Below are 27,980 nucleotides of genomic sequence, written 5' to 3'. Positions count from 1 at the left end.
CAGTCAGAACAGCGCCTCTCTTCTCTTCATTGACACAACGACAACAACAACAACCGGGGTCGCCAGGAGATTGTGGGCAGTTAGGAAACCAAGGGAACATTGATGTCCAAACAGTTCATCTAACTGCAACAAACTATCATTCTATAGGCACTCTATAACAGGTAAGCAGGTCACGAGAGGATTATGGAGTCGTTTGAATACAAACCACGCTAGGCTACTCTGGGGGAACTGGCTAATGCTAGTAAGTTAGCCAAGTGTAATCAGTTTACAGGTCAGGTGTATTTGACAGTGTAAGATAGATTAGTCCTATTTATCTATGTTAAACATACCTTATGTTTGTGCTGAATGTTTTGTGTTAATCATTAGCATAACAAAGTTATAAACGTTACTTGGGATACTACTGTGAAAGTGTTGTCAGTTAATTAGGTGTGTGTGTGTGTGTGTGTGTGTGTGTGTGTGTGTGTGTGTGTGAGAGAGAGGGAGAGGGAGAGAGAGAGATACATGGATTATAGAACATTCAGCTCTTATTGCAAATATCAAGGTTATAAAGAAAAATAATATATGTTCACAATTTGTGTGAGAGTGTCTGACTCTGTATTCCTTTCTGCTAGATCTAAAATGATCCAAGACAGTGCCCAGATTCGGCGGCGCGGTGCCCAGGACTTCAAAGCATATTATGACTTCGCCTGTGCCAGGCAGGACTCTGTGCCGCTTCCAGCTGTAAACATTAATCTGGCCAAAGGCATACTGGACCTCAGTGGCGACAGGGTCAAAGCCACAGACTGGCTGCCCATACTCGGCTCTATTTCTATCAACAAACACCTGCACCACATCGCAATCCACAGCACATACCAAGCTGCTCTAAATGCCGGAGACATAGGTAAGGTGGAGATAAAGGAACGACAAGAAACTAACAATGGACTTGTTGTGATTTTTATTTATTTATACATCAGCCGTGTTAAGTGGCTGGTCCATGTGTATTTTCAGAGCATGTTTATTTTTGCAGAACACCGCAATTTGTTGCCACGGTGGCATCTCAAACAAGTCCATCCATGGGACAGGTAGTCAGGTCCATTTGATAGGATAGCCCCTTCTCCATTACAGGGCCAAACCAGAACTTTCCAGAGCCAAGAACTTTCAAGAACCTGTGAAGTTCCGGGACCAAGTTCTGCTTACGTTTCAATATAACCAGACCTAACCGGGAAGGTCCCAAAAAAGAGCCCATAGGTTCCCATAACTCAAGCTTAGTACTACATCAAGAGCAGGACCTAAAAAAGGTTCCCAGAACCTTGTCTGAAACTGGGACGTGTTCTATGGAAACAAAACCTGAACCAAAAAAAAAAGATAAATAGGTTCAGGTTCTGGAAAGTTCTTGTTCTGCCTCCTAGTGGAAAAGGGGCTATAGAGTGTAAGAGTCCATGTTTATTTTAATGATAAATCAATCGATTGTCTTCTGGCTTGCCTCAATTGATCTAACTGTATTCCTATTTATCGTATCACAATTAAAACTGTTTTTTCCATGTAAAACAAAAAAAACATATATATTTTTGTTTCATATTAATGCTATATTATCATTGAAAACCTAGTGTTTTTGGTAATTATTTGGGGGCCCATTTGCAATACCCTCGTGGCCCACAGAATCACTGGTGTAGTTAAAGGAAAAGCCAGACCGGAAATCGTTTGTGACTTACTTGGTCATCTCTTCCTCTCAGATAGCAGGTGCTACAAGTCCAGCTACAGGAAGAAGATCCCTGCTATTTGCTGCAAGGACACCATACTGAAGTTATGTAAGGCACTGAGAGATTGCCTGGCTGTCTCTCCCAGCCTTAAGACTCTGCAGCTTAATGGACTTCCACTGAGAGAAAGGGACCTTGTCACTTTAACAAAGGTACAACATAGGCTAAGTAGACTAGCAATAAAGCTTGACTTACTCTGCGCTGATATATCATAGTCTCTTCTCTGTTCTATTCCTTTACATTCTGTCTAGGGTTTGGGAAAAAGTAATTCCTTGGAAAACCTGTCTCTGGCTAACTGTCCAATTGGTGATGATGGGTTAGAGGGTATGTGTATCTTTAGAGTTTGTACTTTGTATAAGCTGTCTCCTTCCTCATTACCTCTATGCAAGTCTCTAAACAGTGACCTATTGTTAGACTGAATGAAAGTTTGTTCTCTGTCTAACTTTTAGTGATTTGCCAAAGTGTGAAGTACTCTGCAAGTATTAAGACAGTGGATTTTACGGGATGTAATCTCACCTGGAGAGGGGCTGAGCACATGGCTAACATAATCAAGGTATAATATCTTCTTGCAACTAAAGCTAAAACGTAAATGCTGTTTACTTTTTGTTTGAACAATTTTGCAATAGTTACATTTCTCCAAGGCAGCATATGTATGCTGAGACTGGAAAGAAATCACATCCTCTTGTGAATGCCATATAGAGATAAGAACGGAATGCAGTTACTATCGCCATCTAGTGACATGTTTGAATGTGAATACTTAATCTGAGTTCCCAGAAGCTCTCACTTCTGTAAATGCATATCCTGATTCAATAATTATTTCTATAGTGTTTATTCAGTAACGGGTCTCTCAAGCTCTTTATTAAACAGAAAATACATTTTCCGGTGGGACACTCATTTTATCCAGTCAGGAGAGAGAAACCCAATTTTGTCTGCTAATCTTTTGGATAATCACTTACTTCCAATTGCACTTGTTTATCCTGTATCCTGTATGAGTTCTCTTTCCTGATTTCATAAAATTGGTATCCTGACCTGAAAATGTATTTTCTCTTTACTAAAGAACTGGAGAGACTTGGAGACCCTTGTTACTGAACAAGCACAATAGCAATGATTAGGAATATAGACCTATTTAACAATGTGTTAATAATTATTTTTGTTCAACTTTGACACGTGTGGCATTGGTCACACTTTTCTTGTACAGGAATTTCCCCACAGATTCCAATCTCTTCATTGGTATTTTTTCGTGCTGTCCATAATGTTATTGCAATCACATTCCCACCTGCAGCACCAGGGAATGCGGCGGCATGGTGAAGGGTGGGCTCAGTCGCTGAGGTATCGCCAACCACAGTTTGAGAGAATGGCAGGTCTCCGCCGAGTCACCCTCAACTGTAACCTTCTCATCGGGGACCGGGGGGCTGCAGCCCTCGCACACGAACTGGCTGAGGACCTCTGGGTTAAAGGTTAGGTGTGTGTGTGTGTGTGTGTGTGTGTGTGTGTGTGCGTGTGTGCGTGTGTGTGCGCGTGCTAGGGACGCGATATTCTTGTTTATCGTGATAAAAAACACTCACGATAATCGTATTGTGGAGATTTAATTTATCGTAATATCATCCTCTGTCATGCACTTTAATTGCCGAGCTGCATATACGGTACAAGCTCCACCGACTGTCTGTCTGTCCGTCACGTCACACTTTTGCCCTACTCTTATCTCCGGCATCGTTGCCCCTATCCATGCCAAACTTTGCACACTCACTCCTTGGATGGCGTTGCGACGAGTTGTGAGCTTATAGATCTGCTATTTTTTGGCAAATGGAGATATGATTATTATCGCGATAATATCGTAAATCGCAATTTCTTTGGTTACAATAATCGTGATATGAAAATGTTCATATCGTCCCATCCCTAGTGTGTGCACATTTTGCAGTTTCTTTCAGAATCTAAAAACGCTATTCCCACCCGTTGGTTAAATAGTCTGCCTTGGTGGTAGCCATAAATTATAACTACCAGGAGATGTCGCTAATATTCGGACGTTATGTCTCTCCTGGAGTTATAAGGCAGAGTCTTATGGCTCTCGCTGGTTGAGCCCCAACGTCCACATTCGGCTCAAAACATGTACAAATCAATAAGTTGCTCACCGCATCGTCGAAACAGCTTTATATCTACCGGTGAGCCCACTCGTTGGCATGTGTTAGTCCATATGTTTCTAATAAATTAATGTTTACTCAAACTTCACAGAGTCTCATCGCTTTCCTTGTTTTTGAACTGCTTGGGTAAAAATGGCCGAACATATCACGTGACGTTGATCGCCGTTGCGATTCGCTCATACTAGGACATGACGTTTTTGCATGCGGAAGTATTCCAACGTTCTGTAGTTCTGAAGCGTTCTGAAGGCGACGAGGAAACGCGAGTCTCGGAGAAGTTTGAGTAAACATTAATTTATTAGAAACATATGGACTAACACATGCCAACGAGTGGGCTCACCGGTAGATATAAAGCTGTTTCGACGATGCGGTGAGCAACTTATTGATTTGTACATGTTTTGAGCCGAATGTGGACGTTGGGGCTCAACCAGCGAGAGCCATAAGACTCTGCCTTATAACTCCAGGAGAGACATAACGTCCGAATATTAGCGACATCTCCTGGTAGTTATAATTTATGGCTACTGCCTTGGCATATGGTGCCTTGACCCCAACATAAAACAGGTTAATACTTAAAGCTCTTGGACATGCTTTCAGACAGCAGATGTAAGACTTGCAGGGTGCCATAGACCTATTTCCTCCTTAATGGCGATCCTTAGATGCAATTTGTGCAAATACTGAGAAGTTAGTAATAATACTACATTACAGTAGTGCTGGCATCATAATAATAGCCATAGTGAAGTACTCGAAAAAGGAGCAAAGGTGTCACCTGTATTATATTATATTTTTATCCAACAGCTGTGGACCTCCAGAAGTGTGGTCTGTCCAACAAGGGAGCCCAATGTCTATTGGAGTCCTTGAAGACCAACTCTACACTTTGTGTGCTGGATATCAGAAGTAACCCTTTAGTCGGTGAGGAGCCACTCACCAGAATTCATAGCAGTTTCTTTTCTCAGGGTGCTCAAGCTAATACAATGTGTCCAGTCCATATCAAATAATATACTTTCCAGTAAACTGTTCGTCTATTTTACATGTGTTGTTTTGTTCTTCTGCCGCCTCTACAGACAAGGTGCTCATCAAAACTACAATAGAGAAGATTCTGATGAACGCTGATGGCCAGTCATCAGAGGTAATCTTTTGTTGTTAACTGTTTTACTGCTACGGACGTTCCCGTTCACCCCATTTCTCTGTGTCGCGTCGCGCCAATACGGCCGTTCGTTCGTTTACCTTGTTGATGTCCGTAAGCTGATGAGGGGTCGCGCCGCTGTGTACTGTAATCACATTGCCCACAGTGATGGTCTTAAAAATCCCTTATGCGTTAACATCAACGGAGACCAATTCTCTTCCGTGTTGATTTCTCTGGCCCTGTGGCTCTGTGGCCAGAGACTGGTCTCAATGGATGGCAACACATAACGGCCAAATTCACATTAATTCTTGCATGACGCCGCCCTCTGCTGCCTGGTCTGCCAAAGTGCATGTTGCACAATCCAAAAAAAATAAAAATAATAATAAATAAATAAATGTCTATCTATCTACTATAACGTCGCAAAGGTAAGCCGCTTTTTGCTGGCGCCAGACCCAATAAATAAATAAAACATCTGGCAGTAAAAGAGTTAATGTTCAAGAAAACATTGTGGATGTGAATGAGGAGATCTGTTGATGTACATGTGTTCTTGTAGACGTTTACTGATTCACGATTTTAGTTTTTTCATAGCGTGAATGTTGACTGTTCTTTGTTGTAGTACAACTGGATCAAACCACCCACCCACAAAGAGTCACCTAAACCTCCTGGCCCTAAAAGAAGACAGATGTCCAATACAGCCAGAGGGAAAGCTGCATTCAGGATAGGTAACTGTACATATTTGTCCAATTTTATTCATAGGATTGTATTAATCATAATAACATACTGTTTAGTCACAGTATTGAACAGTCAATGCAAAATCATAACATGTAACAGTGTAATTACAATTGTATAACTGCTGGATGATTTATGCTATTTGTAGTGAAGTGCCCTTATGCTAGAATTTGACAAATTAACAAGAGGCATGGGCACATGGGCGTGTGCACACATCCGCCGGGGTGACAGCAGACTGCTGGGCGAGCGCTGGCACTTTGGCATGGGATCAACTTTGACCAAAATAATGCACAGACCTGGTTGGTTGTTTAACACTTTCCAAGCCACAGGGAGCCCCTTAACTCTTATCCTATCCTGCCAGATTATTTATTTATTTATTGGGTCTGGTGCCATCAAAAAGCGGCTTACCTTTGCAACGTTATAGCAGATTGATAGACTTTTTTTTTTTCTTTTTTTTTTTTTTGAAGTGCCTAGTCTGCGCTTTCGCTTTTCGCCCAGCAGAGGGCGGCGTCATGCAAGAATTAATGTGAATTGGCTGTTCTGGCATACCGTACATTCAGAGCACTCTGGCCATAGAGACTCTCAGAGCCAGAGAAATCAACACGGAAGAGAATTGGTCTCCGTTGATGTTAACGCATAATGGATTTTTATGACCATCACTGCTCGCGATGTGATTACAGTACACGGCGGCGCGACCCCTCATCAGCTTAAGGACATCAACAAGGTAAACGAACGAGCGCCGTATTGGCGCGCCTCACTCTCTAGAATTGGGGCGAACAGGAACGTCCAAAGCAGTATAAGTGTTAATATTAAAACCGGAATATACCGGACATCTGAGCAAGGAGTCTCAGCCGCGTCGTCTTTTCCCGTACTGGGTCATTAAAACCGAAATAAATGATTTTCATCCGAAAATCGGCGATCGTCTAACCTTCCCTAGTCACCACTTGTGCATCGATAGCGCATGGCTGGTCTGAGATGAAGGAGAAGTGACGTCAGCTCCTCTCCTTCTCCGAGGCTCCTTGCTGTCGTCCCTTTACTGTTTATACACCAGTGCTTCTACAGCAGCAGGGCTGCGGGCTATGCGAGCGAAACTGTTCATATCTACTCTTGAGTCATCCGTGGATCATTTGAGCCGACATTTACGTGAACGGATCGCGCACGTGAAACGCACGGGAGTATGATGCGTCGGCTGAAAACCCCACTCTAAGCCAATGCAGATTGAAGATTTTCATTGGGAACTGTGGTGAGTAAAACAACGGCGATCGCGGAATGGTAATGGGGGATGAAGACCACGTGATATAGCGCTGGATGTCTGGTAAAATGAATGCGGTTCAGATCATAATATAATAATAGAAATTTCACGGCTAATCTACAACAAGCCATTCTATTTCGGCTAGGAAAGGGTTAAGTTGGACAAAATGTGGCCATATTTTCCCAAATATGGAGATGTATGACATAATAGATGTTTGATCATCATAGACCACATGAGACTGGCACAATATGTCCCTACTGTATATGGGCAGCCATTCACAGATATGGGCTATGTCCATATATGGGTATTCCCAGTATTGCTCTTTATATTGATTACATCAGGGATCTCCATATATGGGCATATTAGTGTGGTTGCCCTAACAGGACATTATCTGGGAATGCCCATATATGGACTTAATATTGATGTTTTCGAGCCGGGTAGGGCATAAAATGTATGCTAATTAGTGAGGCCAGATGGGGCCTCGTCTTAATTTTCGCGCCTGTTGAGAACGCTGAGCTTGTCGGGTCATCATTGTGATGTCAGAACAGATCAGCTATATCCTTCTGCTGAGCTGGTCAAGTCATCATTGTGATGTCAAAACAGGTCAGTGCAAATGAATTTTGTCTTGGCCATTCATTTGGAACATCATTGTGATGTCAGAAGAGCGTGAGGTGTGACAGACAGACAGACAGACAGATGTAGCTGCACGTTTTCATACTATATAGTGACCTATGGTCGCAACTAATGTGGAAGGCATTGATAGGCGTATCAATACAATTGTAAATAAACTTTATGTGTCAAATCCATGTCTATTTTCTCAATTATTTCTGTTTTTAATTATCCATGGTCTTGTTCCAGCCCCTCGGAGAGGGACCTCAGCTGGCAGGTGGAGTCCAGGAGTTGTCCAGCAACAGAGGCCCCCTCGTCGCTCCAGTCATGTGCCTTGGCGCACTGCTGCACGTTCCCAACGCCAGAGGTGAGGAATATACCGATCAGAGTGGATTGGAGTTCACACACCACTTTCAGTTGAGTCAAAGGAATTCATATATTTGCAGCATCTTGATCGATTTAGGCTGATCTAAATGAAGCAAAAACATCAAGAAAAGAAAAACATTATCATTATAATTAAAAACTTAAAAATCTAACTTGGATAACATACAGTATTGTGAACATTTTATGATCAGCTGTTGATAAATGTGTTTATTTATGCAATGTTCAATTTTTGGAACTCTAATCCTAACCTTAAAAATTATTTACTAACCTTTTGTTTTATTTAATTTGTAAATTACATACAGTTATGTTGACATATAGTATGGCATTAGCATGCCAGAAAAAAAAGGAAAAAAAAGCTCACACACAACCCAATCTTCGAATGGGAAACAACATTTTGGTCCTGATGCCTTCATCAGGTTGTCTTAACCTAAGACAGAACAGGACAGAAACTTTGTGTTTTCCCACTCAGTTAACAAATTCAGATTTCTTGCATTTGAAGACTGTGTGGGACATTTTTCTTCCAAGTTTTTCGACACTAGCTTGGTCTTCTCAGACTTTTTTAATTTTGAGATGTTGTGCCAAAGTCTTCCATGTCAACATTCCCATGCCAAAAACATATTATCTTCCAAATCTCCAGAGGAGGTTGTATGTGCTTAAGTAGAACAAAGTAGTCTGAAATATAGTTTTGTTTCAGAGGTCTGCCTCCTGGTCTTACTATGGTGGAGCAGAGCTTTCAGGTATGGAAAAGCCTCTTTTGTTCTACTTTGCTTTATCCGAGTTGTGAACAGAATGTCCACTATTGCCTATACTGTACATATGAATATGGTCTGACAATCCAGATCTGCCACCACTACTAATTGCATTAAAGTTCTCTGTCGCCACTGATTTCAGTCATTTGGATTACATAGAAGCTAGCATGTCTTCTATGAAAGCATGTTGCGCTGTGAAAATAGCCCATCTAAAAGCTCTCTTTGGCCCCTTTTCCAGTAAAAGAACTTTGGTGCTTTCACAGAACTGGTCATGAACTGGCTTGCGTTTCCACCAGTTTAAAACAGAACCATGGTGATTGATCCATAGCTGAATGCTTAGAGAGTCCGCCTGGGGAACCGAGTCCTCAGCTGCCCTAGCTTCAATTCCAGGCTTGGCCATTATAGTGTTGAATATGACCAGTCGAAGTGTCCATTTCACGGGGGAAATTCAATCGTCAAGGGCAGTTAAAGTTTCACTTTTCTTTTTTTGCATGGTCATTGTTTATATCGCATCTGCATCTTCCAACTTGTAGAATAATGACAGTTCCCAGTTCAGGGCAAGAAAAAACAAGTATTATTTGGTTCCTGTTCCGAACCAACTTTAGGGTTCTAAACCAATTCATTTTCACTGGAAACACTCTGAACTGTTTAGAAATTAGGCAGGAAAAGAACGAAAACCAGTTCAACCCCGGTGGAAAAGGGGCCAATGTGTCGCAGATGCGTAGAGTGCATTAGAATCTATGATTTCCTCACCTGGTTGCCTTGGCAGTATGTAGAACAGCATGAACAGTATTACTAAAACGTCATAATTGTACATATTGTGTTAATCAACGCTAGTGTGGAGGGCTCCTTTTCATAATGTGAAGGATTGCACATTAGGACCTTTTTCTTTTAATTTTGCTGTAATTCCATACTTGTGTTGTGTTGAGTTATTTGTACCATTCTCTATACCAGGGGTCTTCAACAGGGGGTCCGGGACTCCTAGGGGGTCCTCGGAGTTACTACAGGGGGGCCGCCAAATCTTTGTGTGATGGGATAATTCTTTTAAAAATAACAACTTGAACCCTCGCATCCCAATTCTGAGGAGAACTTTAGCCAAAAATAGCAGATTTTTATTTTTGGCAAATAGGTTTGGTGAAGAGGTCAAAAAGAACAGACCAAGTGCAGAGTGAAAGGTCAAGTTTAGTAACAATAACAACGATTTAAATGGTTAAAAGTCTGAAAGAAAAAAACATCAACACGAATCTAACAGACTGATGACAGTTTTGTCAAACAAGTTTATGAATCTATGAAATCAATGAAAGTCTGTATCACACATTTACACAATATGTAGAGGGGGTCCCTGCTTCATGTCTCTCTCAGCTAAGGGGTCCTTGGCCTGAAAACGTTGAAGACCCCTGCTTTATACTATAGTGTTGAAGCATTCATAGTCTTTCTGCACGGTAAAACACTACTATACAGTAAAACGCTACTGTACGGTCTTCAACAGGGTGCAGCCTCTGTGAAAGTTACCTTGGAATCCGAATTGGATGAAGAGGAGGAAGAAGAGGAGGAGGTAGAGGAGGTGGTGGTTGAAGTTGAACCGACTCCATCTGCTGTTAGCCTTCGACGTATGCAGGTAAGATCTACAGTATGTGTGGCTGTTATTACTGGTGGGGTCCCAAGAAGTTGTCCTCAGGAGTTATTTGGGATCTTTCCATTGCCATTGATGTTTCCACTGGTTTAAATTAAACACACACACACACACACACACACACACACACACACACACACACACACACACACACACACACACACACACACACACACACACACACACACACACACACGCACACACACACACGCACACACACAAAAGGTGACCCATTTCAAGCATTCACATGGTGTTGTGTGTCTCTTACTCCTGCAGATGGAGCTAGAGGACTGTCATATGAGACTGGCAGAAGAGCGCAGAGCCAGGCTGAAAGCTGAGTCCAGGGTTATGGAGGTACTGATATTCCAGAGTTTTCACATTGCTACTGCAGCTGTCTTGGCTGTTCTCTGTGGTTGATATTACATTGAGGACCAAGTGACGGCATCAGACAAAATATTAAGTATTTGAGTGTGCTGTGCTTTATTTACATAATGACCATTAGGATTTTAATGTGCGAGTTTAAAATGTGGTCAGCTTCAGACAATATTCTGAAAGGAGTATTATGTTGTCAAATATTGTCATGCTGGAAATGCATCATAACTGCACCAAATGTATTTAGTGACAGATTTAAAACCATTCAATACACTCTTTTGGTTACATAGAAATCCTATTGTTGCCATGACTGTCATACTGTCATGCCATGTATGACAAACAAAAGACTGCCCTTCCAACGTTCAAAGAAAAATGACACACATCTCAATGACATTCTATGCTTATCTCTTTAACAAAAGATCCTTGTTTAAAGTTCACAGTGTGTTTCTCAGTGTTGTCATAAATAATGTTCTGCCGTAAACAACACTGAGTGTTCCCTGGGTGTCGGTCAACCAGGAACACCACATCATGTATGAGACGTCTCTGCTTATCTTGTAAACAACAGATAATTTTGACTCATGAGTGTGATCTAAGGAATCCTTTCTGCATGTGTGACAGGCCATTTTATGTGACAAACCTCATCTCATCAAAATAGTGACCAACAAGCAGAACTACTGTTGAGCATTATTAGTCAAATCTCAGAAAAAAAAGCAGTGTTAATTTTGGCAGCAAATTCTGATTCAGTCTTTTTTGTAGCGGCCGTCAGTCTCGAGAGCGCACTTGATTGGATCAGGTGGTACTGAGGGAGCATTTCTTAGTGTGGCTGTACAATCCCACTTGCGAATGACAGTCTCTCTGGCAGTGATTGCACTTGAATGTGCTGCTGTCGCCTGCTGACGATAATGATTGAGGTGCCTTTCGCCGTGCTCTCCTTTCTGCTGCTGCTTGACTCAGCACCGTTTCACTTTTCTCCATTCCTTTCCATATCGCCTGCCTCCAGCTGGCGCGATCCTCCCAGTTGTCCACTCCTATGCCCATGGATTTCATGTCCCGCTTGCACACGTCTTTAAACCGCAGGTGGGGGTGGCCCACTGGCCTGGTGCCAGTGGCAAGTTGTCCATACAGCAGGTCCTTGGGGATCCTCCCATCTGCCATGCAGTGGACATGGCCGAGCCATCTAAGACGCCGCTGTCGCAACATGGTATAGAGGCTGGACATCTGAGCTTGTTTGAGGACTTCCTCATTTGTCACACGATCTTGCCATTTGATGTTCAGGATGCGTCTGAGGTTACGCATCTTGAAGATATTGTTTTTTGATCAAGGTCTTTTTATTATTATTTTCCTTTTTTCTTAATGCAAACAAACATGAACATACAAATACAAATCCCCACCCACCCCACAGACCTGTAACAAGAAAAGAAAAACACATGACAAAGACAAGGAAAAGAATACAAAACAAAAGTAAAAAAAAAAAAAAAAGGAAAACTAAAATAAATATAATTGCACTATGTTGCAGTTACAGTTTCTGCCTTCATGCTCTCTATGAATGACATGAAAGGTTGCCAGGCTATGTCAAATTTTTCAATGGATCCCCGAAGGGAATATCTAATTCTCTCTAACTTAATGAACTGCATAACTTCTCTTATCCAATGTGAGTAAGTGGGAGGAAGTGGGTCTTTCCATTTAAAAAGTATCAGCCTTCTGGCCAACAATGTACAGAAGGCGAAGACGTTACCCTTGACATTATTTAGTGACACCTCCGGCGGCATAGTACCAAATATTGCAATATAGGGAGAGTAGTCAAGAGGTTGTCCAATAACATTAGATAATGTATCAATCACAGACTTCCAAAAGTCGTACAGTGTTGGACAAGTCCAAAAAATATGGAGTAGATCTGCAGGAGCCTGCTTACATCTATCACATAGTGGATCGATATTGGGTTTAAATTTGGACAATCTAGCTTTGCACCAATGGAGTCTATGGACAACTTTAATTTGTATGACAGCATGACGCTGACAGATGGATGAAGAATGAATCCTACGTATCATTTTTTGCCAATTTTCCTCTGGAATTTGTTCTCCTAAATCTTCCTCCCACTTAATCTTGAGATTATCTAGAGATGCTGAGTCATGTAGATTAAGAAGTTATATTCTCCCTATGATCCGCCTGAGGTCAGTTCCTTGGCTAAAGATAGTGTCCAACAAGGACGCAGAGGGCCTCTGAGGGAACCCTGGGAGCTGTGATTTAACAAAGTCCCGAACTTGAAGATATCTATATGTAAGATGGGCCAGTCTTACTGTTACGCCAAAAATAGCTGTATTATAATAATGCAATACTATTAACCATTTACCATTAAAGGATTATATATATATTACTGTTGTATGATTATTCTTATATAAATCCAAATGGGAAAGGGGGACCTTTGTTGCCGGACAACGCCAGTTGGATTCTAACCAACAAACCATTAAAGGTTTAACACCACTAGGCTAGACACAGGTTCGAAATTATACCAGGTTGGAGAGCAATAATTGGGTTCGAACACCCGGAGAGAACTGACACCAAACGTTTGTTCAGGGGGGTACAAAAGTACAAATTTATTATAAAGCCTATACAGGGCGGGGACTCTAAATTACCCTAAAATACAAATACAAAAGAAAACCCTACGAGGCGCCACTAGAGTAAAATAGTTCAAATCATTTATTACTTAAAAGGTTATTAAAATGTTTCTAGTTAAAAAATGTTAAATTCCACTCTATGAGTATTTCGTCGATAGACGAATGGGGAATAGCAGGGGGTGAGCAGCCGGGGAACCCAATCTAGCCCACAGCTCAGCAGAATGGGGTTTCAACAGCATACATGGTAGGTCGTCTCCTGTAACACACAAATAGGAGGCCGCCAGCTTATATGCTCACAGATACAGTATGGTTGTCCTAAGAGCGCGGTACTTTAACTTCAATGTGTCGCTATGGAAGGCTACTTACAGACCAGGGAAGCGCAATGCTCCCCGGTGAGTAGTATAGGCGTGCGACACACGGAACCGTCTTTCTCCGCCCTTCTCACCGGCGGGTTAGGTCGTCGTCTTTCTCTCAGCTGGCAGCCAGGCAATCGCTTCTCCGTTCTCTCACAACGGTGTTTCGGGTACTCGTCTCGTCCGTCCTTCTCCGTCTCTCTCACCGGCGGTTTCAGGTACTCGTCTCGTCCTCGTAACGGTGGCCAAGCAGCCGGTTTGCCACTCTTACCGGCTTGCTAGTCTCTCCGTGCTGCAACTATAGGATTCACACAATGTCTCTCTCAATCAATGTAGCGTAGCTACTGTGTTCAGCGCTTGAGCCTCAGCTCTGATTCACAGCGTCCGTGCTGTCCCCCTGCTCAGCTTGAATGAAAGTCAGTCACTCTTTCATAGTGCTATGCTCCGCCCAGCTGCCACCCCATTGGCCAGCCGCGACGCCAACTTATTCAGTCACTTAAAGTCCCACTGTTCATTCATAAAGAGGAGAATAGGGTTTAAGGGAAAAGGAAGTTAAGTCAACATAATACCATAACGAAAATACAATGTGTTTAAATAAAAGAAACAAAAAGAAAACATCATTGTAGTTAAAGGAATAATACAAAAAATGAAAAAATAACACACCTTCCTTTCATCTCCCTCACATATAAAAATGTGACCTAGGAATACCGTATTTGCTCACCAGTTGTTCGAAGGATGCAAACACATTATCCACATAAAGATCATGTAGGGATGAAATCCCACCCCTACGCCAGACATCAAATGCTCCGTCTAACATTTTGAAGATATTGTGATAATCAGGAGACAAATAGGGTTGGGTTTTTAATGTTAAACATTCACTCCTTTTTTTGCACTGCTGTCAAATGTTAAAATATTACAACTTCCTGCCCAAACTCATGTATTAGCATTTTATGTTTGTACATTACATGTGCACAATTACTTTTCAGAGGACAACATTGTCGAGCTACAAAACCAACAGTTCCTGGTGAATTATTTTCATTGCAGTAATTTTCTCGATTCTAGGAGCCAAACATAACAGATTGTGGCTATCCCAGAGAGACCCTAGATGCATAGATCAGATAATAACATCCCAGACTGGCCTGTATTGCATGGCATAAGTATTGAAGTGTAATGACCCAACTCAAGTATAACTTTTTAAGAGCAAGCAAGAAATCACATTTACAATCTTTTCTTCTATCCTGTTCAGTACGAGATGGAGAATGCACGTCTTCGCAGCATCAATCTTTCTATATCTGAGGCGCTCGTGGCCCCTAACTCTCAGGCAGCGGCATCTTCCTCCAGTGCCCTTGAGGACGAGGCAGTCCTGGATAGTATTGAGAAGTCATTTACCAAGTTTCACGCCTTCCTGGACCTCTTGAAGGATGCTGGGTAGGTACATTTACTAGACAATAGAAACACATTTTTCCTCAACCTTAACCTGGCCAGTTGCTGGTCAGCTGCCAAGTCTCATATTACAGACTTGACATAAGGATCAACATGGCAGACCGACAACTTCCTGTTAGGAGCTAGAATGTAGGAGATAGGACAGATCAGAATAAGGACTAGAGACGCAGCCAATGTGTCCATGAGCAAGACACGTAACCGTGTCCGGTGGGGAAACAGAAGATTCCCCACAGGACCAACAAAGGTCTCCCCTTTCTCCCTTAATAATTACGTTATGTGGCCATCAACATCACCTGATCCAGACTCGGACAAGGAGACTTAGAAAGGGTCTTTTGGTTGGTTTCAAAACGAAACTCAACTGATGGAGAAAGGGTCTCAAAACAAAATTCAAGGAGGATGGCTGACCATTCCTGGAAACACTGATGGCATTATGTTATTACCCAGACAGTGTGCCAATTGGCATATGCATAGATATTCCATAGCCACAGATTTGCCAACTTGCCCAAACTGGAACATAGTGGACAGAGGTGAAATGAAAATGAAAGTGACCTTTTCTATTGAGCAACAAGAGCAAACTTGAATACTGATGGTAATTGAGCTCATGGTGTCCTCCCAGAGGCCATTATGTTTGTCTCCGGGTCAAGTATTGACCAAATAAAATGGACCAGTTACCTGAGGCCGATTCTAAAAATGTATTTTAAATCCAGTTTCTGAAAAACGTATGTTTTGATATCAGTGGCGCTCAAACTTTTTCATGCCAAGGACCACCTAGAATTATATGTATTTGGCCATCTCAAAATATTGTGTTCCAGTGACCCCGAGAAGAAATATTTTAGTTACAAATGTTCGCTTTAAAAAATGTATATTCAAAGATTTACACACATTTTCATGATGTTTAAAAAATAGCAGATATACAAGCTCATAGCGCGGCACTCGGTGCCGGTCCTCCAGGGGTCTATACCGGTGTGCCTGTTTTCGAACGTTTGTCTATTATGACATGCCCAGAACAGGGCATTGGCAAGATAACTAGATGTGAATGCATATACTGTAATGACGTACATGCCAGTTGGGGACAAAAGAAAGTCTTATAAGGAGCCACGTCTGACTCTGAACCAAAAAAGGACGAGAAAGTCATCACTGACATAACTACACTGCCCTATGTACAATATCTGTCTGTAAAATGAAGAAGTGAATCTCCAAGGCCTAGCAACCTGGGGGCTGATTCAGATTCCTGAAGAAACGTTTGACCAGCAAGCAGATGCATCATTTGCTCCACACCCAGTGATGTGATAGTAAAGCAAAACTCATATTTGAAGTGGGATTGCAATACTTAATGGTTTAATGTTAGATTGAGTACACATACGTACATATACGGTAGTTAAAGTCATTTATTTCTTTTTCTTTTTATCCCACAACTTTGGTAACCCATTTTTTCACCCAAGGTGAATTATCCTGTGCGCTACACTCCCTCTGCCAACCTGAGCTGTAACACTGGTAATCAAGTTGGGTGGGCAGATTTGATCTTACAGTAGAAACGAAAGGTTTCGTACGAAACCATGGTTTTCTTAGTTTAGGAGAAATGCACTCCTCTTGGGTTATCGCGCCTCCTAGCGTGCGATACAGAGCTACACATATGCTCCCGAATGACACAGTCGGAGGGTATGCCAGTCAAACGCCCCGCCCCACCCGTGGGCATAAGGCGCGAGACTGGCATGTGTACTTCCTCTTAACAACACCGTTCCTCTGCACGCAACATGCGCGCGAAGGGGCGTTTGAGGAGTGCATTTCTCCTAAACTAAGAAAACCATGGTTTCGTACGAAACCTTTCGTTTTCTGTCATTTACTCGAAATGCACTCCTCTTGGGTCACATAAACCCCCGGAAGCGCACACCCTCAAAATCCGCCCGCTCCGCCTGACAGGAGACCACACCCCCGGCGTGGCCCCTCCCCCACGGAGCCCCGAGCCCACCGGACTCGAGAGCGGAAGAAGTAGAAAGACCCTGACAGACCGAAATCCGCCTCATGAACTAATAGGCCGACCAGGTCCGCCTCATAAAACCCTGACAGGCTGGAGCCCGCCTATTCACTAATAGGCCCACTAGCAGCCGTTTTATAAGGAAACAGGGTCTCCCCCTTTTACCGAGAGCAAAGGGACTTGGTCTCAGCTATAAAAAAGGGGGAAAAAGTCTTTAACTAGAGGAGGCGGCAACACCCAGGACCGAATGCGCCAATGAAGATGGAGCCACGTCCAAATGGTAAAAAACCACAAAAGTCGACGGAGTCGACCAGTTAGCCGCCGAACAGATCTCTTGGATCGAGACACCCCTGGCTAGAGCCCAGGAGGTCGACATTCCCCTAGTGTCATGAGCCCTTAGGCCCTCAGGAACCGGGACTTTAGCACAAGTGTAGGCCATCTTTATGGCCTGCACAATCCACCTTGAAAGTGAAGCTTTAGCCACCGCTTTCCGTCTAGGACCACTTTTAAAAGTGACAAACAGTTGGTTTGACGCTCTAATAGCCCTCGTCTTCTCACAGTAAATCCTCAAGGATCTTACCGGACAAAGACAATGTAGACGCCTATCCTCCTCCGAAGAAAACGGAGGAGGATGAAAAGCCACCAACTCGGTTGGCTCATGTATAATCACACGGTTCTTTGGGACAAACGCCAAATGGGGTTTTAGCAGAACCTTCTTGCCATCCTCACAGAATCTCATGCACACCGGGTCCACCGATAACGCATGTAGATCACTGACTCTTTTGGCTGTAGACAAAGCCAACAAAAGACTAGTCTTAAAACTCAAAAGCTTTAAGCTCGCCGCCTCCAGAGGCTCAAACGGTGGACGGCACAGCCCGTCCAACACCACACCCAAATCCCACGATGGGAAAAGGGACCTAGTAACCGGTTTAAGCTGGTGCACACCCGCTAAAAACCGAGCCACCAGACGGTGCCTACCCACCGTCTTACCCTCAAAGCCCACATGGCACGCTGACAGCGCCGCCAAGTAACCTTTAATGGTAGAAAAGGCAAGACCACTTTCTAACTTTTCCTGAAGGAAATTCACAACAAGCTGGACCGGAGCCTCAAACGCCACCACCGGTGACGTACGCTCCGCACACCAGTCTTCAAAGATCCTCCACCTCTTATCATAAGCCGACCGCGTGGACGAAGCCCTAGCACTTTGAATAGTCTGAACCGCCCCTGGTGTCAGACCCAAAGCGCTCAAAGACTCCCCTTCACGGGCCAAACCTGAAGGTCTAGCTTCGCCGGGTCGGGATGGAAGATCTCCTGCCCTGCCTGCCGTAGCAGATCTCTGATTGGCGGCAGAGGCCACGGGTTGCCGTAAAGGAGGGGAGATATCTCCGACCTCCACACGCCCCACCCCGGAGCCACCAACAATAGTTTGAGGCCGAACCGCCTGACCCTCTCCAAAGTCTGGGGGATCAGTTCCAACGGAGGAAACGCGTACAGCAGTTCCCTCGGCCAGTCGTGAGCCAGAGCATCCAGCCCCAGTGGGGCTGGCCCCGTCGCAGAGAAGAAAAGTGTACACTTCGCGTTCTCTGCTGACGCGAACAAGTCGACTTGAGGCTGACCGAACCTGCTCCAAATCTGTCTCACCACTCCCGGGTGGAGGGACCAATTTGCATAAAGGGGCTCCCCCCTGGACAGCAGATCTGCTCCGCTGTTCAGAAGCCCCGGAATGTGCGACGCCTTGATCGACGCCAAACGTGGTTCCCACCACAGCGTCAGATCCCGCGCCAGCTGATTGAGAGCCGGGGAGGAGAGGCCCCCCTGCTTGTTGATATAGCACATGGTCGTCGTGTTGTCCGTCCTGATCAACACGTGACACCCTTCCACAAAAGGCAAAAAATGTTTCAACGCCAGAAACACTGCCTTTAATTCCAGGAAATTGATGTGCCGCTTCTGTAGAGCGGAGTCCCAAACTCCCCTCACCGAACGGCCCTCGTGCGTTGCGCCCCAACCACTGAGGCTGGCGTCCGTTGTGATCACTTTCCGTGACACCACCACGCCCATACTGACCCCCTGGGACAGAAGAGTCACGTCCACCCACGGTCTCAGTGTGTACACACACCCTGGGGACACCTTGACCTTGCGGCGACCTTGTGTCGAGTGGATTTTGAGTGCCAACATCCACTTTTGAAAAGGCCTCATATACAGCCTGCCCAGCCTGAGTAGATGGATAGTTGAGGCCATCAGCCCTGACATAATCATGCAGCGCTTGTACGTGACCACTCTGCCCACGCGAAAAGATTTCGCGCAGGCCACGATCTTGACTAATCGCTCCTGTGAGAGTCGAGCCGTCATATTTATTGAGTCCAGCGAGATCCCCAAAAAGGTGGTCTGCTGAGCTGGTGTTAACATACTCTTTTTGAAGTTTATGTTGAACCCCAGAGAGGTTAACTGCGACATCACCACATTGGTGAGACGTGTCACCTCCTCTCTTGAACTTGCGCTTATTAACCAATCGTCCAGGTACGTCGCAAGTCGGATTCCCTGCTGCCGCAGGGGAGCTATAGCCGCTTGTGTCACTTTGACAAACACGCGGGGAGACAGAGAGAGGCCGAACGGGAGAACAGTGTATTCGTACACTTTCCCCTCGAAACCGAACCTCAGGAATTTTCTGTGTGGGGGGTAAATTCCCACATGCTGGTACGCGTCCTTCAAATCGAGGGACGTCCAATAATCGTTGATTCTGATCGAGCGCAATAGCGCTACGTTCGTCAACATTTTGAAACTGTACTTTACCAGAAAATTGTTGAGGGCTTTTAGGTCCAGAATGGGCCTCAGCCCCCCCCCTTTCTTTGGCACAACGAAATAATGAGAATAAAACCCCAGACCGAGCTGATCTGTGGAAATTTCCCTGATCGCTCCTTTCCCCAATAAAGAGTGAATCTCCTCCCTCAGAATCAAAGCGGCCTGCCCCTTTGCATGCGTGAATATCACTCTGTCTGACAAGGGAGGCTGGGTTGAGAATTGTAGCCTGTATCCCTGCCTCACGGTGCGAAGCACCCAGGGACACGGCTTGCATGCTTTCCATTGAGTTAAATGCCTTGACAAAGGATTCTGAATGGGAGCTGACGTCAGACCTAACGGAATGTGATTGACAGGAATGCACGGTATGTGCATCCCCGGACACGACTCTGACGTCACCGGTAACGCGGAAGTCAAAGGGACTCGAGACTGAGTCACGTGACTTACTACTGAGCGTGACACCGTCTTGCTGTGACGCGAGGGCCTTACGTTTAATGCCTTTATCACCGGCGACAACACCTTGTTGCACGGTGGGACAGGAGGCAGAGGAGGAGTGTAAAAAGGAACGCATTCTTGTAAACACGTCCTGTCTAAAACCCTGTTTAATATTGCTGTCGCAGCTCTGGCTGGGACAGCTAAACAAGAAAGACTTCTCTGCCACCTTCTTACCTTGACTGGCGCTTTGGCGCCCTCTCGTGTCGGAAGGGAGGATTGAGGCTGTGGAACAATTAAACCTTTTATATTGGAAATGCCCCTTAAGGGGGTTTCCTTGAAGGCTGTTTGTGTTTGTGATTGTGGTACTGGGCATGCATATTTTATATATGGATGTCCCCACTGGGGATTCTCCATTGTGTGTGCATTGTGAAAGAAGAGACCTTGTTTCGCAGACACATTCTTTACTGGGGAGAAAACATTTGGCACAGTAACAAAATTCACATTTACATTGGATTCCTCCACCCTGGGTGGCAGGATCAAAAGTGCACTGTGCTTGCGCGCTGGAGAGCCGTCCATGACCCTGTCTCCGTGCGCCGAGGGTGAGAAGGCCCTCTTTCTCAAAGTGTCATTTTCTCGACCCTCTCCCACGCCCCCTCACTGCTGCGCTGTATGAAGGGCGAGCTGGTGGGCGCATCTCCTGGTGCTGGGAGCCCTGGTTGCCCTGACTTCTGTTTCTGCTCGTGCCCGAGGAGGAAGACGGAGCTCTAGGAGAACGATGGGGTTTCCCGCCCTGTCGGGGGGGTCCCTGATATCTCTCCCTATTACGGGAAGAGCGTCCTGAGTAACCTGACTGTTCTTTCCCTTTATCAGGCTTACCCAAAACAGCATCCACCACTTCTTTTTGGGCTTTATTGGTGTCGGTGATGACACGGAGGAAGGGTAGCGCTCCCTCGAAGAGACTGTTGGGGGCTGTGTCCAGGCCCCTCAGCTCCTCTCGCCTCTCGCTGGCCTTTGATTCGTCGCCTTGGAAGGGGACTTTCTGCAGCCACCTGAACCTCTCCATGCTGACAGCGACATCCATACCTCTGCCAGCCCATTGGATGGCATGGACGTTGCTCACTATTGCCAGCTGTAGCATGGCATCCCATTCAGCATAGGCTTCAGGAGGGAGGCGGTCCTTGTTTTGGAGCAGCATCTCTGCCATGGCTCCATTCATCAGCCCCACCACGTTTAAACTTTTCACAGAGAGCCCTGCAGCTTTATAAACATTTTTTACCATGTTGGAGACCTTGTTCTCGTCCTTGTTCTTGAACTTGGGCACAGGCTCCTGAGTGAAGGGGCATTCCGTGGGTTTAAACTGGGCACAGAAGAACTGATTAGTGGCGACATCCACAGGGGGAAGGCCGCCCACGCCAAACTTGTCCTCATCCGCCAGTGAGGTTGACAGAGCCATCTTCCCGGGCTCTCTGTGTTCTTTCCATGTGGAATGGAGAGCTTCTTTGAGCCCCGGGGTAGCGGGTAGCTTCTGAGAGCGAGGGACTGGTGTCTGTACCTCTCTCTTGCCCGCAAACTTGATCTCCGTTGAGCTCGCAGGGCGAGGCTCCACTGGCATAGTGAGGCCCATCTTGGCCACCGCCAGCTCAACCACTGCCAGCAGGTCCAGTTCTTGTGGGGTGGATTCTGCTGTGGCGCCCACCTTCTCCTTATCCACCGCTGCCTTCTTGGCAGGGGCGATGGGGGGGGCTTGGGGTGAGGTGCGCGGGGTGCCGCCATGACGGGGGCTTAGCATCACAATGTCCTCACTTGTCACAATGTCCTCACTTGTCTCCTCTTGAACCAAACCGTCCTCCTCCTCCTCCTCTTCATCTTCCTCCTCTTCTCCTTCCATGGCATCTTCCTCCTCCTCGGAGGTGCCAAACTCGTCCGAGCCACGAGGCACTTTACGTGGCACGTTCTGTCGGGACGTTAAGAGAGGGGGGAAAGAGGGGGGGGCGGTGACCGCTGGAGTCATCAGGAACGGGTTGGTGGGGTGAGGAGTCCCACTGGTGGCCGCCTCGGCGGCGACCGGAGACAATGGCCCCGCCTGGAGTGGTCCCTGGAGGCTAGCCTGCAGGGCGGCGGAGGCCTGGAGAGGCCCGGTGCTGGTCAAACCAGGACCGGGCGTGAAGGAGAAGCGCGGGGTAGAGCCGAACATGCCGGTCCCACCACTGTGCGCTGTAGTAGAAATAGTGTACATCGGCGAGAAGCTACTGCGGATAGGTTCGCAAACACTAGGAGCCGCCTGGACAAACCTTGCTGCGGTGCTGGAAACAGGCCCGCTTCTTTGTCCTGGCGTGGCGGGGATCTGAGCGCCGTGTTCCATCTGAGCTCCCCGAGCGACGTGGCTTTGTTTGGGCCTTGCAGCGTCCATGTTCATGACCACCAGCAGACGCTGGTGAAGAACGGCCGCGTCCATCGTCGCGCAGAACACGCAGCTGTTTGGGAAGTAGAAACCTTGCCAAGCGTGTTGTAGCTCCAGACAGCCCAGGCAGATGGAATGCGGGTCCTCAGCGGCGATAAAGCGGCTGCACTCCGGATCCCCGCAGCGTCGAGGGAGGGGTGGTGAAAACAGACCCTCGCTAGACATGACGAAGGTAAGCTAAGCTAACCTAGCCTAGCCGCTTGTTATCGTTAGCAGCAAACAGCGAAGAACAAAACAGAGAAGAACAGACCAAGTTGAACGAAACCCGTGGGTGATGGTCCTACTCACCGCTAAGGCTAAAGTTGAATTCGAACTGGTCTTATACTGAGTAACTTGAAGAATTAATTAATTGTCGTAGAGTAACATGTGTAGACGTCCGTATCTCATGCGTGCAGAGGAACGGAAGAGGAAGTACACATGCCAGTCTCGCGCCTTATGCCCACGGGTGGGGCGGGGCGTTTGACTGGCATACCCTCCGACTGTGTCATTCGGGAGCATATGTGTAGCTCTGTATCGCACGCTAGGAGGCGCGATAACCCAAGAGGAGTGCATTTCGAGTAAATGACAGAAAACCCTGTTGACCAGCACACCCCACAATCCCCCACTTATTTTGAAACCATGGCTGCAAGTTTGGTGTTGTTTGGAACAGTTACTGTCATTTTCATTCTGACCAGTGTTCCAGTTTTTCAACAGTTTGGAATTTCCAAAATTTTCCATGTATATTTTCTGCTGTCTTCCTTTTGTAAGCTAATAACATTGGTGTTGTAAGCCAGGTCAGCTGTTGGTCAGCTGTTCTCCTAAAATATCTTTCCCAGCAGTAGCTACATTTTGATACTCATGATCAAAATTCCATCTTTGTTTTCTCTCCCTGTGTCTGGATTGGTTGAGTGTCTGCTCAGTTGATATCCACTAACATGGGGCATCATTACAGTTTTGTTTTGATACACTTTCACTTTCTTGTTAATTGGGCACATACTGTCACAGACTGAGGTTCTGTGACCATCAATGATGTTTGGATGATTGATCAAGGATGTTTTGATGATTGATTTGACCTCTATGGACCCTTTATAAAAGATTTAGCCCCCAGGTCCCTCGCACTAACGTTTTACTAAAGGGCCAAATTCAAAATGACGCCCGGCGCCATCTCTAAAAATGAATTTTTGATCCAGATGACCTAGAATCATGTACGAAGACACTTTTTCATACAAGTCAACCATGAGTATTCCAAATCTGACACCATTTAAATCATAAGACCTCGTTTGATTAGCATAATGGATGTTTAATCCACTCCTCACAGCAAACATGCTATTATTGATTCTCACTGGGTGTTAACCACCTCTCCAACAGGATCTGGCGTGTCCGGGTACCTGAACCTGTGTCCGCCGGTACCCCTAACTGCTCTCTGGGTGCTGTTCAATACCTTTTTATTTTTTATTATTTTTATATTTATGTATTTAATCGTTACAGAACACATTAATGAACACAAGATGTACAGTAAACATGCCAGAGTTTAGCAACAATGCTACTTTACTATTTCCTAGACGGTTAACAAAAACAGAAGAAAAAAAAACACATACTGTACATGATACACAAATAGAAAATGAAATACATTGTAAAGCATGTATTACAGGTTAAAAGTGATCACTGCTTTAGTTTGCCTTGTGCCATTATTTCAGATGGGTCTTGGAAGTGGGACATGTACTGTTAAAATATTGGAATGGCCAACCACTTGCAATAAGGGAATTGACCTACAGTTGTACTGTTGGTCAATTTCCTTATTGCAAGTGGTTGGCCATTCCAACATTATTTCCAAACATGACACCTAACAGTCCCCTCTAGTGGTGACCCCTTCTTTTAAACTTCAACTTCATTCATTTGTCATATAATATATATATATATTTTTTTTAATTCTCAGGTATTTTTTATGGAATGTGACAGTGATTTGCAAAATGTACTGATGAAACAAGTGCTTGTCAGGCTGGTGGGTGGGGGTGCATGGTCAGCTGTCCTCCTTACATCTTTTCTCCATCAGTTGAGTTTCGTTTTGAGACCCTTTCATTTTCTAACTCTCCTTGTCTGGATCAGGTGATGTTGATGACCACATAACTAAAAAAGAAAACTATGACCTGATACCACAAGACACATACCACATGGTCTGTAATGCCTGATAGTGAGTCCCTGGTTTGATTCCAGATCCTCACTCACCGGGCTACCTAGTTGCCCTTTTACAGTATGAAGCTCATGGTTTTTAAGGCTTTGCTATTTAGGTCACTTTCTCCAACAGATGAACACTCTTATTAAAAAAGCATTGATTCTTTGTTCCTTCTAGCCTAGGTCAGCTAGCCTCCGTCGCTGGGATTGACCAGTCAGACTTCAGCTCTCTGGGGAGACCTCAGCTCTCCTCTTCCACTAGACAACCTCTGGGGTGTGAAGAAGGTTTCCAGAATACTGAGGTAGAAACAGATGCTGCATATACAGTACGTCTATTGGAATGTTTAGCAAACAAGCAATTGTCACATTTATGTCATATCGCTATTGGTTGATGTAATCTCTTAGCTCTGTGTCCTCAGTACAAGTTATAACTGGTAGGGTATTAATACTGACAGTATGTACTTAGGCAGTAATACACAAGGAGGAGCGCTAGAACATTGGCACTGGTGTTCTGCTGTCATCATATCAGTGCCAATATCTCACAGTATAACAGCTCATCCGCACTGCCCGCGACAAGACGCGAGCAAAACGGCGTGACGATGAAATCTCATTAAAATACATTTGTTTCAATGAGACTATCCTGACCTACCGCGAGAGTCTCTATTTGAGAGAGGTTTCGCGGTGATGTCCATAGAGGTAAATGGCCATGTCCCGCCCCACAAACAGTACCCCACTATACACAGAAAAACCCTCTTAGCGACGGGGGCGATTGTTTAGCAGATTGTTAAGTGCAGCAATGGCTGAGGGGACAAAACTCCTGCTAATCCGAAACTTGTGCCACTTCAATGTTCTGTATCCACGCCCTGATGGCAAGAGGTCGAAGTAGCGATACAGAGGATGATCAGTGTCATTTGTTATTGAGAGTGCTAAGCGTGTGATGGCCTTATTATTCATATCAGCAAGTGTACGAAGTCTGATGATCTTGGAAGCAATACGGGTGATACTGTAAAGTTTGTTTCTGTTTGGCATGGACAGTATAGTGAAGAAACATGCAGAACAGTACACATAACAGGTCGAATAATGCTTTTTTATAGTAATAACAGAAGATGGGGGGCTTGGGGATTAAACAACACAGGGTAAATACTAAATAGTCCCCCGGTTACATTTGCTGTGTCATTTCCCTACTCGCGCACCACTATTGCTGTTAAGGCTTAAAGACGCACTGCAACGGAAGTTCTCCACTTGTTCCACATCCTTATGGTGACGCATTTCCTAGTGAATTAGTCCAGGAAGGAGGGACATAGCACTGGGAGGAATGTGATTTGACTGTCATAAAGTAGGCGGGCCATAACTCATTGAAGACGTTAATATGTAAAGACAGGCAGGCTGATGAGTGACGCAGGGTGTCACGGTGTCGCTCCCATAGACTGACAAGGCAGCAGCTACGGAAACAAATTTGTGTTCATACTGTTATGAGATGACATGTCGGCCGTGGCTTGTGATTGGCTGAACCGGAGGTAGGCCAGTGCAACACACTGGCTCCGCTGTGCGTAGAGGACAAACGGGGAGGCGGGGGAAGGAGGTAGCCACGCGAACCAGCGGCTTGCGGGGAGTAGCTGAAGTTGAAGTTTATAGACACAGGCACCTGTCAATCATTCTGACCTCATAAATTATTAAGTAGAGTTAATGTACGTCATCACGCATGAGGTATGGCCATATTATCACTACAGATATGCTCTAAAAGTGTGAAAAACATATTTTTCATTTCACTACGTCTTTAAAAATGTTCTCATCACAGTTCTATATCTTACACCCAGGTTGGTAATGTCCAGCTTGCTGCGTCAAGGGACCCAGCAGGCAGCCTTGACCACAGACCACCAGCCTCGCCCAGGGGGTTCTTGCCTGCGGATAGGCCAACTGAACTGCCTCTCAGCCAGCCTAGTGGACCTGCTATAGACCCCCATGTGGATCTGGAGGGTGGTGGACAGGAGCCAGATGAGTACTCAAAACCTGAAGTGCAGCATGACTCTGGGTCAGAGCGCAGTTTCCGTAGCCACAAATCTTACGGCAGTGGATTCCATAGCAACAAAAGCTCTAGCTCTCATGGAAAGGTGTTGAAACCAGTCTCCGTCGGCCACAGTAACAGCAACTCCCACCATAGCAATGGTTCCCATGGATATAGCTTCAAGCACAGCAATGTTTACAGCTCCATCCACAGTGACGGGTCCCTCAGTGATTTGTCAGTGAGGTCGAGCGTAAGTGACATGAGTGAGAAGGCCGAGTCAGTGGCCTCCTCGGGGTCAAAGGAGAGCAGAGGTAGAAGGCGACGGACAGCAGGTTGTTCAGGGTCAGAGGGGTCAGAGGTTAAGGCCTACGTGGGGCTGGACACCATGGCTCAGGTCAGATCTCTGGGCAGTCTGGGTGGACAGTCAGATGATGACAGATCCTTCTGATAAACTGACCATGAGAAATATTGACCAATTATTGATGTCAACTCTTCCCGCCTCCTTTTCTCCTGACTAAAGTTCCCTGTACAGATGTTAGTGGAGTCAAAAACCTAGGTTCCATCCCATGAACACATTTCCCTTTGTTTTTCCTTGTTTGTTTTTTTGGTGTTCTAAAAGTTGAGTGGTTAGTGGTCATGAGGTTTTAAGGTCAACCCAACAGTGAAATAGGATTTGATAGATCCTAGCCAAAGTTATTTCTCTGTAAAAACAAAACAAAATACTACTCTTACTGAGAATAACACAAATGTTGCTTTATTTTATGGGAGTTTGTTTAAATGTAGTTTTTGTTGAGACATTAATGCCAAATTATTTTAGTAATTTTAGTACAAAGTATGTTTCTATTCCTGTTTTGTAACTCCCACCTTCCCCAAAATATATTTTTGCAATAAACGTTCTAACATTAATAATGGGACCCTTTGTACTGCCAGTGCTGTGAAATGTTACATTGTTGTTTTGAGCTTTCAGAGATGACTTGTAACCAGGAATGTCAGTTGGATAGACAGTGTTTTCTTGGCCTGTAGA

General features: G+C 45.1%; 1 protein-coding gene across 1 annotated transcript; it reads left to right on the top strand.

The window, feature by feature from the left end:
- The first annotated feature begins 38 nt into the window (after positions 1–38).
- cep78 (centrosomal protein 78) lies at positions 39–27,692 on the top strand. Its single transcript, XM_080738646.1, has 16 exons — positions 39–161; positions 612–880; positions 1,713–1,888; positions 1,988–2,060; positions 2,186–2,289; positions 3,019–3,193; positions 4,667–4,780; positions 4,933–4,997; positions 5,611–5,716; positions 7,834–7,951; positions 8,663–8,705; positions 10,207–10,335; positions 10,627–10,704; positions 14,937–15,118; positions 25,130–25,253; positions 26,769–27,692. The coding sequence occupies exons 2-16, from the start codon at positions 619–621 to the stop codon at positions 27,402–27,404; spliced, it is 2,385 nt and encodes a 794-aa protein (XP_080594772.1). The 5' UTR covers positions 39–161; positions 612–618; the 3' UTR covers positions 27,405–27,692.
- The last annotated feature ends 288 nt before the right edge of the window (positions 27,693–27,980 follow it).

This window comes from Nannobrachium achirus, assembly GCF_963921795.1.
Source record: "Nannobrachium achirus genome assembly, chromosome: 12".
NCBI lineage: Eukaryota > Metazoa > Chordata > Actinopteri > Myctophiformes > Myctophidae > Nannobrachium > Nannobrachium achirus.
This window is presented reverse-complemented; position numbering and strand designations above follow the sequence as displayed.